The sequence below is a fragment of the Melitaea cinxia genome, chromosome 23 (genome assembly GCF_905220565.1).
Source record: "Melitaea cinxia chromosome 23, ilMelCinx1.1, whole genome shotgun sequence".
In the NCBI taxonomy this organism is placed as follows: Eukaryota; Metazoa; Arthropoda; class Insecta; order Lepidoptera; family Nymphalidae; genus Melitaea; species Melitaea cinxia.
This window is the reverse complement of record NC_059416.1, coordinates 5,303,822-5,316,817: the sequence shown is the minus strand read 5'-3', so window position 1 is coordinate 5,316,817 and position 12,996 is coordinate 5,303,822. Positions and strand designations below refer to the sequence as shown.

The 12,996-nt window shown below is 35.9% G+C and overlaps 2 protein-coding genes across 2 annotated transcripts in view; one reads left to right on the top strand and one right to left on the bottom strand.

Moving 5' to 3' along the window:
* Positions 1 to 8,205, top strand: part of LOC123664964 (protein polybromo-1) — a 37,835-nt gene extending 29,630 nt beyond the window's left edge. The window contains exons 27-33 of the mRNA XM_045599329.1: positions 80 to 219; positions 1,896 to 1,998; positions 2,341 to 2,382; positions 5,929 to 6,118; positions 6,375 to 6,451; positions 6,703 to 6,835; positions 7,895 to 8,205. Coding sequence (XP_045455285.1) covers positions 80 to 219; positions 1,896 to 1,998; positions 2,341 to 2,382; positions 5,929 to 6,118; positions 6,375 to 6,451; positions 6,703 to 6,835; positions 7,895 to 8,174 — 965 coding nt within the window. The 3' untranslated portion in view covers positions 8,175 to 8,205. The remainder of the gene's footprint in view (positions 1 to 79; positions 220 to 1,895; positions 1,999 to 2,340; positions 2,383 to 5,928; positions 6,119 to 6,374; positions 6,452 to 6,702; positions 6,836 to 7,894) is intronic.
* A 222-nt stretch (positions 8,206 to 8,427) lies between these two features.
* LOC123665083 (protein BCCIP homolog) lies at positions 8,428 to 12,023 on the bottom strand. Its single transcript, XM_045599430.1, has 7 exons — positions 11,830 to 12,023; positions 11,198 to 11,324; positions 10,609 to 10,736; positions 9,797 to 9,933; positions 9,291 to 9,427; positions 8,873 to 9,018; positions 8,428 to 8,607 (listed from the first exon to the last, which is right to left on the bottom strand). Exons 1-7 carry the CDS (start codon positions 11,947 to 11,949, stop codon positions 8,533 to 8,535), a joined length of 870 nt encoding a protein of 289 aa, XP_045455386.1. The 5' UTR covers positions 11,950 to 12,023; the 3' UTR covers positions 8,428 to 8,532.
* Positions 12,024 to 12,996: the final 973 nt, after the last annotated feature.

Below are 12,996 nucleotides of genomic sequence, written 5' to 3'. Positions count from 1 at the left end.
GGTGGAGCATACGCTTGTTTGCCATCTTGGTACAAAAAATAATTTGATATTGAGTCTTATACCGAGTCAATTTCCGCAGGTGAGATCTCGCGCATCGTTGGGAACGAGTGGCGCTCCCTGCCCGCCTCCACCAAGCAGAGCTGGGAGGAGCGCGCCGCGCGCTGCAACGAGGAGACCGCCGCGCGCCTCGCCGACGAGATGAGGGAGCTGGCGCAGCACGTGAGCGACCGCCTCACTGTCGCTAGGGACCGACCGACACTGTCGATAGTGGTGGTGATAGTGGTAGTGGTAGTGATAGGGACAGCGAGGAGACCGCCGCGCGCCTCGCCGACGAGATGAGGGAGCTGGCGCAGCACGTGAGCGACCGCCTCACTGTCGCTAGGGACCGACCGACACTGTCGATAGTGGTGGTGATAGTGGTAGTGGTAGTGATAGGGACAGCGAGGAGACCGCCGCGCGCCTCGCCGACGAGATGAGGGAGCTGGCGCAGCACGTGAGCGACCGCCTCACTGTCGCTAGGGACCGACCGACACTGTCGATAGTGGTGGTGATAGTGGTAGTGGTAGTGATAGGGACAGCGAGGAGACCGCCGCGCGCCTCGCCGACGAGATGAGGGAGCTGGCGCAGCACGTGAGCGACCGCCTCACTGTCGCTAGGGACCGACCGACACTGTCGATAGTGGTGGTGATAGTGGTAGTGGTAGTGATAGGGACAGCGAGGAGACCGCCGCGCGCCTCGCCGACGAGATGAGGGAGCTGGCGCAGCACGTGAGCGACCGCCTCACTGTCGCTAGGGACCGACCGACACTGTCGATAGTGGTGGTGATAGTGGTAGTGGTAGTGATAGGGACAGCGAGGAGACCGCCGCGCGCCTCGCCGACGAGATGAGGGAGCTGGCGCAGCACGTGAGCGACCGCCTCACTGTCGCTAGGGACCGACCGACACTGTCGATAGTGGTGGTGATAGTGGTAGTGGTAGTGATAGGGACAGCGAGGAGACCGCCGCGCGCCTCGCCGACGAGATGAGGGAGCTGGCGCAGCACGTGAGCGACCGCCTCACTGTCGCTAGGGACCGACCGACACTGTCGATAGTGGTGGTGATAGTGGTAGTGGTAGTGATAGGGACAGCGAGGAGACCGCCGCGCGCCTCGCCGACGAGATGAGGGAGCTGGCGCAGCACGTGAGCGACCGCCTCACTGTCGCTAGGGACCGACCGACACTGTCGATAGTGGTGGTGATAGTGGTAGTGGTAGTGATAGGGACAGCGAGGAGACCGCCGCGCGCCTCGCCGACGAGATGAGGGAGCTGGCGCAGCACGTGAGCGACCGCCTCACTGTCGCTAGGGACCGACCGACACTGTCGATAGTGGTGGTGATAGTGGTAGTGGTAGTGATAGGGACAGCGAGGAGACCGCCGCGCGCCTCGCCGACGAGATGAGGGAGCTGGCGCAGCACGTGAGCGACCGCCTCACTGTCGCTAGGGACCGACCGACACTGTCGATAGTGGTGGTGATAGTGGTAGTGGTAGTGATAGGGACAGCGAGGAGACCGCCGCGCGCCTCGCCGACGAGATGAGGGAGCTGGCGCAGCACGTGAGCGACCGCCTCACTGTCGCTAGGAACCGACCGATACTGTCGATAGGGACACATAAGAAGACTACTACTTTTCATACCTAAACACCTTTGTCTCTAGGATGTCAATGTCTGATTCTTCTATTGGTTTAGAAACAGGCATTACTTACTAATTGACTGCTTTATTAATACGCCTTGATAACATAAAAAAAAAAAAACTAGTTATTCCTTAAAAACGAACCGCTGACCACTCAAGTCTAGTCTCTGTCTAATTTGTTTAAATTTGCTAGTAATGGTTTACTAATATAGTTTTCTGTTTTTATTCAGACACCAATGGAAATGACGTACGAGTGCGCCTGGGACACCTGCGATTATCAATTTGAAGATCTCACAGATTGCATGGAACATTGTATAGGAGACGGAGGCAACAGTAAGTACATATATACAGTTATCTATACACTCATACCTTATTTTTTATAGGTTTGTATTTAATATATTTACATTTAAGCTTCAAACTGGAACATTTTACTGAAAACCTTTTTGGTTAAGTATATATAAGAAACGTCTCATCAATATGTCCTTATTTTTTTACTGATTAATCCATTTTTTTTTTTTTCAAATTGAATGTGGAAACATTTATTTCAATTTAGTGATTTAGTAATTAAATAAAACCTTAAACATACAAAAAAAAGAATGTTGAAGATTTAATTTTTAGTACAAGTCTTGGTGTGCTAAATAGTCATTAAAAATATATTACATTTAACGCTGCTAGTGATTGGAACATTTATTGAAACTAAGAAGAGTAAGCTGGAACGTGAGTATTCTAACTGACATAATTTGTAGTTGCTAAGATATATTCGTAAAGCAGGCATGATATTTAAATGCATAGATTTTTATCGGCAAATAATTAACGGTAGTTCTGATTTATGCCAATGTTTACTAAATTTATGCATTTTATTTTATTTTGCAAAACAAAAGTGGCCTTAGAATATTTAAGAGTCATTTCACAAAAATCAGTAACAATCTGCGAAATTGTAATATTTTAACGTCTTTAACCTCAGTATTGGATGCAATAATTTAATTTATACTTTTGAAATATAATAGAGCAACTTTGTTGTAGTAACGCAATGAATTAGAATTTTGATTTATATTGTATGTACAAAATTATTAACCTTTTCATCAGCTGTCTCCATGTGTAAACGGTCGAAATGTATACTTTGAAGTCCTATTTTTTAATTACCTCTACCTTAAAACTATATAAAAAAATATGGCAATATGTAGAATATGTTTTTGTTGATACATAATGCAGATTTTATTTAATTTGTATCTCCTTTAATCCGTAATAAAATTTAAGTTATAAATATTTTCCAAATAAGTACAATTTTAAAAGCGATATTTTTCTTAGAAAACAAATAAATTTTAAGGAACTGTCTATACCAAAGTAAACTTACATCATTTAGGAACATAAAAAAAAATTAAAACATTTAATTATTTTCAATACCTTTTGTATTAAAAATAAAAAGATAGAATATAATACCACGCATCAAACACTCAAACCTAGTAAATCAATCCAGCGCCAGCGCTCTTAGGGGTTAGATCCTAGCCAAATTCTGCGCAGCCGTCTCTTTCACTCACACGCGCCAAGCGACTGTTGTTATTATGTGCTAAACATAGATCAAGTAAAAAGAATAGATAACGCACTTAGAACAAAAAAGTGAAGCCACTTTTTTTAAATATGTGTGAGTGAGTGAAGTGTTGACACTTTTTAAAAAAAGTCCCTGAAAATTTTATTAAATGGGATTAAACACAATTAATTTAATATAGGTAAAATGGGTATGCGAAAATAAAAATCTGTTTATAGTTTTAAATATATACTCCTTTTTTGCTTCAAATTGTTAAATAAATCTATTGCAGCCATGTTTTGATTTAATGAATTATATAAATCTGTGTCAATGAAAATTGCGTTTTTAAGTAATTGATGATTCCTCTGAAGGGCAAGTTCCTGTTTTAAAGACGTCTAACTCTTTGCTGTAATGATTTAATTTTTCACATTTTTTTTTTTTAAATAAAGTTCCTGTTTTTTTAACTTTTCTCTTAGTTTATGTTTTCTAGGTGTATCAAAGATTGAATCTTGGTTAACGACTAATTTAAGATTCATCCGGTAGGTCCTAGAACAAAAAATTCAACATTAAAATACCTAGTAGTAAGTAGTAGTATATACGTGATGGTACTCTGCGAAGTCCACGTTTTGTACCGTACATGTCAGCTTTATCAAAATGGTTTGAACAAACCACACTAGATGAGGATGGCTGTCGTTGTAGTTCATTTCAGCTCAGTCGCACAGCAGCTACCTATTCTATCTATCTCCTATTAAAATATTCGTTGGAAACCTAAAATCATGATATTTAGTAGTAAAATATGAGTAGTTAATTCACAAATTTAAACAGACAAAAACGAGTTAAAATTCATATTGAATTCAATTTAGGTAAAACATAAAATCACACGATAAAAAAAAAACACAATAATGATGTCCACTTTCTACTTAATTATTTTTCTATGATTGCCTATAATTTACTTACCCGCATTTTGGGCTAATGGAAATAAAAATTACTGGTAACACTCCCTCGGTACGTCATTTCGGGGCATAGAAATTATAAGTTCCGAATAACCTCAATATTATTTTGGAATAACAAAAAATATAAAGTTTTGTATGTATTTACGTGTGAAACGATATTTCTTCAGACTTTTTGTTCACTTTGGTATTGTTTTTGCAACATTTAATTAAAAAAGAACGGCATTTTATAGGCAAAGTTACTGTACGAGGCCTCGTGAGATACTAACGAAAATGAGCGTAGTTTGATGCATATGTGTGCGTGAGCGCGTGTGTTTACTTGAAGGAGCCGAGTTTTGTGGCTTCACTAAAAACAAAGGCCGCGCATTATCTACTTTTTTTTACTTCATCTATGGTGCTAAACCGCATTTGATACTTTCATAAAAATAGAAAAATGTCGGTGTCATTGACTTTTATAAAAAAATTAAAGCCGACAAAATTTGATGGTCTACTTGCATCCAAAAACTTTGCAACTCACATTCACACAATTTTATTTATATCGTAAATATTCGATTCATTCGTAAACTTAAAAAACTAAATCAATTTTAAAAAATGTTTCATAAAATTGAATTTTTTTTTTATTTTAAACATATTGACTGTTGTTATATAACATACTTGAAATTTTTAACAAATTAATTATGTAATAACATAACATAGTTATTAATTTTTATTACACATAAGAAAAAGATCAAGATGGTTTTTTGGTTTCAAAAAATACTAAGTAGCACAATGATCGCGCGGCTCGTACGACTCGCACGTTATGCAACCAAATTTACTTAAACTTGCAGAGCGAAATATTGTGAAATGGCTCTTTAGTCAAAATTAAGTATGTTTAGAGTTCAAGTATTCTGTTGGTAAAGTTATATATATAATGCTTAACTTTGAGAAAGGGCGAAAACTGTAATAACTTTTGAATGGGAAAATTCATTGTAACTTTGAATTAATGATGATTCTTAGGAAAACAGTTTAGTTAACTAAGTTCAGTATACCAAGATTTGTTTTTGGTTGCATATCAATTTGTCTCACAAAGTTAAAAATTTAATAAACATGAAAATCATAGTTTGCTTCTTGTCTATGCAATTTAAATATCAGCAACAATTCAACCTTATGATTCTTCTCTACTAAATATGTTTGGTCGTTTATGTATATTAAAAATAAGAATCCACCCAGAATTGAGCCCTTGTGACCTGTAAAAGAGGCCCACGCGACCTAATACCGTTTACTCCGATGCTCTGAGTTTTTTGGCTAAGAACTCAGAAGTTTAAGCACGGTATTTTTAACGCTATGGTGACTAAGTTTCCTAATTATGGTATCAAGATGAACACGGTAAAATGCCTTGGACAAATCACAGACCATGCCAAAAATATCGACCTGTTTGACTTTCGAAGTAAAAAGTTTTACACCAACGTCAGTTGTTGATCGTTCTCTAGTAAAACCAAATTATTTATGAAAAAGTTTACTATAGGTAGTTAGAATAAAAATGGACCCGTAATTCGTTGAATCTATCTGATTTCCATCCATATAACATAATAGAAGTAATAACTATATTAACCTAATACGTTTGTTCACTATCATTATATTAAATACCACCAGACCTGGAAGAAATTGCTATTTAAATTCTTACTATTTTAATTCTTTTATAACTGGTACAATAATGTGTATTCTTTTATTCTCTCCATCTCTCTCTCCCTCTCGAGACAACTCCTAAAACATACTGACGTTACTCTCTCCCAACATGCGCCACGGCAGCGGGGCACGTGCAGCAGCACTACCGCAGCGGCGGTGCCACCAACGAGTTCCCGTGTCTGTGGCGCAACTGTGCGCGCGTTCGCAAGGGCCAGGCGCCCTTCCCCAACCTGCCGCGACTGCTGCGCCATGTGCGCGACCTCCACGTCAACAAGGGCAACGGGCGCATCATGGCGGTGCACGAGCGCTCTCGGTGAGTGACGAGTAGCTCGCGGTGAGTGGCAAGCAGCTCGCGGTGAGTGGCGAGTAACTCTCGGTGTGTGGCGACTAGCTCGCGGTGAGTGGCGAGTAGTTCTCGGTGAGTGGTGAGTAGCTCTCGCTGAGGTGGCTACTAACTCTCGGTACGTCACCGAGCCGTCGGGTGTGGGGACAGGCGTTATGGCGTACGGTGTTATTTAATAATTTATTCTTTATTACATTTGTTGTATTATCAATTAATTTTTTTTCAGAAACTTTGTTCCGTCTTCTAAGAAACCGCCCAAGACATACTCAACGAACTTCCGTAGCGGACTCATGTCGCCAGGAGGTATTTATAAGATTCATTTTAGCATCAAACCAAATTTTTTTCTATAGAAATAAATAAGAATAGAACCGCTTGTAACTCACTAATCGGTAAAATTATTTGACACACTTAACGGGACTTTTTTTTAATTCAAAATCTGTTAGATATATATAACCTATTAATTAAAAAAGGCTTCTCAAATCTAAAAGAGAAATTCCGATTGAACACAAGTCAAGTAAGTTTCGAAGCTCATTATTGAGTGTCGCCCGTCGCAGGCATGTCGCCGATGGCGCGCAACACGCCGTCCCCGGGCGCCGGCGAGGCGGGCGCGCGGCCCGGCCTCGAGCCGCTGTTCGTGCACGCGCCGCCGCGCGCGCAGCGCGTCACGCACTCCGAGGCCTACATCCGGTGAGTAGTAGTCCGGTGAGTCGGCGCACGCGCACTGTGCTGAGTGCGCCGCCCGGTACGCGGTAAACAATAATTGTGTTTGCAGGCAAACGAAGAAAAACCGACTTCAATTATATCGACAAGTAATACAACGTCGGTTGACGAAAAAATAGTCAAGTTTTGACTGAGGTAGGGCACAGCAGGAATTTCCTGCTCAAAATATGGAGCAGCCCGACTGGGGTAGTACTTCGACCTTACAGACCACAGCTAAATAATACTGTTTTCAAGCAGTATTGTGTTCCTGTTGGTGAGTAGGGTGACCAGAGCTCCTGGGGGGATTGGGGATTGGGTCGGCAACGCGCTTGCGATGCTTCTGGTGTTGCAGGCGTCTATAAGCTACGGTAATCGCTTACCATCAGGTGAGCCGTACGCTTGTTTGTTGACCTAGTGACATAAAAAAAAAGTCAAGTACATACGCATTATCAAAGATTACTCCAAAAGTTGTAATCAGATCTCGATGAAATTTAAATGCGACCACATGATAAACATCGGCTTTCGATTAAATTAAAAATCATTAAAATCGGTGCACCCAGTAAAAAGTTATCTGGATTTTCGAAAGGTTCCCTCGATTTCTCTGGAAGTCCATCATCAAATCTTGGTTTCCTTATCAAGGTACCAAACTAGGGATATCTTCTTTCCAACAAAAGAAGAATTATCGAAATCGGCCCATAAACGACGGAGTTATCCCCGAACATACATAAAAAAAAAACATACATATACGGTCGAATTGAGTAACCTCCTCCTTTTTTTAAAGTCGGTTAAAAAGTGCAATAAACGCACAGCAGTACAGAAGCGTATCTACCGAAAAAGTTGTGTACGATTCTAACATTACGATCGATTGATTTACAAATCAATTCGACAAAACTTTATTTTTTTACAGTATCTCAAAGGTTAATCTAATTCCATGCGATGGATATCGCTTGTATCTGATAATAATAATGATCGTAAATCAATAACGTAATATAACTTTTGTTACTTTTTTTTTTTTTCAATTTATTCTAATGATCTCATAATTTCCAGATACATCGAGGGTCTACATTCAGAACAGAAGTATATTACACCGTGGGAGAAATCCCTCACACCGATGCCAGCTAATCCAGATCCATCCCATTTTAACATGCAAAAACTACCAACACATTGGATCACTGAAGAAGCTGTAAATGGCTATTTGCAACAAGACAAGAATCTCTCAGAAACAGATATTCAAAAGATGGACCAAAATACAAAGATTCTGAAAGGTTTGTGTGCCCTCAGAGATTTCATGATGAGGGACGCTCTGTCTATTTATAAAAGTTATTAATAACTTTACTTTCTTAAGTTTTATAAATCAAATTGTGTATTGTCAACTAAAATAAATCTTAATCAATTATATGTATTTTTTTTAATATGTAGAATGATAGTTTGACACACAGAAGCCCAAAAAAATTACTACTACAGCGCCACCTTTTGAGTCTTATTAGGATTAACAAAGATAACAGTTTAACACAGTTTTCGAAATTTTAGTGGGACTTATTATTTCAAAAAAATATGGATTATAAATAAAAGAACAAAAAGAAGCTTACATAGCATAAATTTAATAATCTTAAAATATAAATATATATAATTACATCCGAAGTGAAAATGGCATTGTATACACTTTAGTCGAGATACTAAGCTTGTCATTGTACATTTTCCACCTCTTCTTTAAGCAACCTTACTAACTGATTAAATTTGCCTCCTTCGAAGATTAGTACCTGTGAAATAAGAACAATTAAGTAAGATAAACTTATTTTTAACTTTGATTAATATATATATTTTTGCTGTTTTTAGATGAGACATTTAAAAATTAAATGAATTTTTATTAATATTAATAACTGACAGCTATGTAATTTTTAGTGGCTGATACACAACCACTTTATTTTTCCAAATAACTAAAGAATGAACTGAGAGGCATTTTAAAAATAACAACAATAATAAGATTTATTTTTCACACATCTGTGTTACATTTGAATTTCATACCTTTCTACAAGGGGTCATAGCCCCTCCTTCGTAATCCCACTGAGATAATTCAGCCTGTTCTGCTACGTCAACATCAAAACTGGCCATAGCCTCGTCCACTAAAGGCTTTTCTTCTTGATTTGCAAATAGTACTTCTGAATCATCATCTTTAAATTACACATCAAACGTTATTATATTTATATTATCATTTTATTGTTTATCATATATATAATATATTTCTTATTAAAAGTATTAGCTTTCCATAAATAAAGTGGTAAATTTACCTTTTAACAACATTCTATACAATATTTTAAATTAAATTTTATTAACTATTTACAGCATTTAACTTTATTTTAATTATTACCTACTGACTAAATTTTTTGAATTTTAATGAGTTACGACGGTATGTTGATTGAAAAATAAAATATGTATAACTTACCACCAGTTTTATATGTCTTGCAAATCCAAACAAGATATTGGAATAAATAAGGCATGTTCTTTTTCAATGCTTTGTCTAACTCATTCTGTAGTGATGCAAAGAGTGGTACACTTATAGCGGCTGGAATGTTAAGAATCCTGGAAACAAAAAAGAATTTATAACCGAGGTATATTTCGAAAAACAAAATACAAATTAAGATTGAGGCAATTTTAATTGTACAAAAAGAATGTAGATCAAAATAATGAGATATATAGTAAATTAAGTTAGTGTCAATCTACATTATTTAACCATTACTTTGCAATAATGGACTGCAATTGACTGCGATGACTGAATTGGTGTAGTTTTGAGACATGTTAATTCACCGTTTAATATGGAGTTTAGAAGATTACGTTCTTATCCTTCTCGTTAATGGAGGAGGCATTATATCAACAATAGTTCTGGCCTGACTATTTTTTTACTCTTATATATACATTGTCGAAGTTAGCATAGCTCAAGACACTTCTTACCTTTCATTTATAATTAAGCCCACATGAGTGGCGTCATCTGAAAGTATTTTATTTACTAGCGCCTTCACTCTGTCATCAGCATTGTCATTGGCCAGTGTGGTTAGCAATTGTCTTACTTGTTTTATGCAGGGTTCTTCCTAAGTAAAACAAAAATTACGAAAACATTAAGCACTAAGTATTATCAAGTCTTATTATTTTATACTAGCTGTGCCTACGACTTCACCTGCGTTGGAATTTAACAAAAAATTCAGTTCGCGGAATTACATAATAAATAAATTTCTGAAATAAAAGTCATCTAAGACACTCCTTATTACATCAGCTATCTGCCAGTGAAGGTCCTGTTAAAATCGGTCCAGCTGTTTCAGGGATTAGCCGGAACAAACACACAAACAGACAGACAAAAATTGTAAAAAATGTAATTTTGGTGTATGTACCGTGTATACATTCATATGCATTTGCTAAAAAGCTGTTATTTTAATATTATAAACAGACACACTCCAAATTTATTTATTTGTATAGATATAATTAGCAAATATGTCTCCAGAATATTTATAAGCATTTGATTCAATAACCTTATAAATAAGCACAAATTACACAACTTGAGAAATAAATGAAGACAGTGTCTGCAAAAAATTGATTTCAAATTGCCAAAATTAAAAATTGTATGCATAGTTTCTAAAGTAAACTCTTCACATACGTTAGCAAAAACTTACATAGTAATATAAATTTTAATGGTAAATAAAGTAAAACTGTATATATATATATATATATATATATATATATATATATATATATATATAATGGGTACCTACTTTTCTTTTGGTAATATTTATCACAGTAGTAATCCCAAATACCCCATCGCTGCCATCGTCATCGTCATCATCATCGTCCTGTCCATCATCTAAGCACTGCTTTACAACACTGCCGACGTAGTTTTGAGCTAACAAAATTAAAATAATATTTATTTGTAACATGGAAAAAATAAACTGACTTCAATTTTCATCAACAAATAATAAATATTCAAATAAACATTGCATTATTAGGGATATCTCAAAAAGTACTTGACAAATCTCACTCTTTCAATTAAAAAAAGAATCATCAAAATCAGTTCACCCAGTAAAAAGTAAATCCCCCAAATATTTTATTTTAATATAATAAATATAGTATGTCTAACTTTTAGCTGTTAAAATTTAGTTAAGATCTTACAAATACTTTTTAGCTAGGTATCCCTAATTGTGCATATTTTATTGATTATCTTTTTGACTAGCTACTTTGTATTATTTGTCACTGTAAATTGAGACCGGTTTATTTTTATCATTGGCAAGCAAATATTAATTCTATTTTGTATAATAAAATAAATTGTATAATAAAGAATGAAAAAAAAAATTTTAATAAACTTACAAATAATGATCTGTGCTAGTGCTCCCAAATCAACATTTGATTTTAAAAATAGTTGCCTCAAGAGTTGTTTTATTCCGTGATAGTCACAGTCTTCTGGGTTTCTTCCTTCAAAATCTGCTTGTAATTCCTGTAAGTAAAAATATTCCTTACTTCTTTAATACTTCAATTAGAAATAAAAATTTAGCGAAATCGGGTAAAAGATGTATATTTAAACTACTACACTTTAAATATTAAGTCAAAAAGTCCAAAACTTTATTTATACAGTAAAATAAAATTTCGTTATTTGGGTTTAAAAACAGTTTTTTCTTAACTAAATTCGAAATACATTGAAAACAAGCCTCTATAAGATCCTTTGTAGTAATTTGATATTCTTTGAATCCATTGAAACAAGAACTTATGCTTACATTTCCAAGTATTGCGAAATACTTTTCAGGTAAACGGCATATTAGACTCGATTACTTAAAATATAAGTCAGTAATACAAACTTAGTGACTTAGTTAGCTATTAAAGTATAAATATCTTAACAATATACTATATTATCATTATTAAAATTATAAATATCTAAAAGCGGCATGTTTAACTTGTTGTTATTATAAACGCCATGTGTTATCTAGGTTATGTTTTTAACTGACCTTATCACCGACGAAATTTCCATCAGAATCGAAATCAGAATCTCTCTCGCTGCCAGATTCTTGTTCCTCTTCACTTTCACTATCTTCTTTTTGTATTTCCTTGTTTTTCTTGTTCGACATTTTGATTAAATATCAACTTCACCGCTAAGATAGACCACAGAGTACGAACCACAAGCCGCAAGTGATTTGACGCCTAATCAAAATTGCAAATGTCAATTGACATTGACGTATCGTCGATAGACTAAAAACCATTGATTAAAAACTAATAGCCTTGCTATATAGGCTCCCTGAATTTGGCACCTACCCCAACCCAGCCTGCAAAATAATGATATCTATAAAATAAAAATGAGTCGCTGAATGTGTTGCTAAGCGCAAAACTCGAGAACGGTTGGATCGATTTCGCTAATTCTTTTTTTTAAATATTCCTTGAAGTACGAGGATGGTTCTTACGGAGAGAAAAATTCTAAAAAAAAAAAAAAAAAAAATTAATTTCCTGAAAAAGTCTAAAAACAACACTTTTCTATACAAAAGATTTGTGATAATACTTAAAAGTCAATTTGAACTTTAATACCATACGATAAAGTTTGTGTTAGGCGATACGAAGTTCGCCGGGTCAGCTAGTTTGTAATAAAAAAAATACTAATTGATAGATTTTCAATAGCTCAATTCAACTACGTTGTCTTTTAAATTACTCAGCTTAAATTATTTAATTAAAAATCAATAAAGTCGTTGAAAAAAATTCATTTATCAATATTTTCAAACTCCTATATCTTTTGATGTATACAATATTTTAAATTGCTCAGTGTTAAAGAACTGCTCAAGTTGCATTTATAATTGCTCAAGTACAGTTTGGAATAGCTCCACTTTCCCTGCATTTTTAAATAAATATATATAGCTTGAACAAATAAAATTTATAATAAAATATTTGTAAAAAAAAAAATACTAATCGATAGATTTTTCAATAGCCGAATTCAACTACGTTTTCCTTTTAAATTGCTCACCTTTAATTATTTAATTAAAAATCAAAAAGTCGTTGAAAAATATTAATTTATCAATATTTTCAAACTCTTATATCTTTCGATGTATACAATATTTTAAATTGCTCAAAGTGTTGAAGAACTGTTCAAGCTGCATTTATAATTGCTCAAGTACAGTTTGGAACAGCTA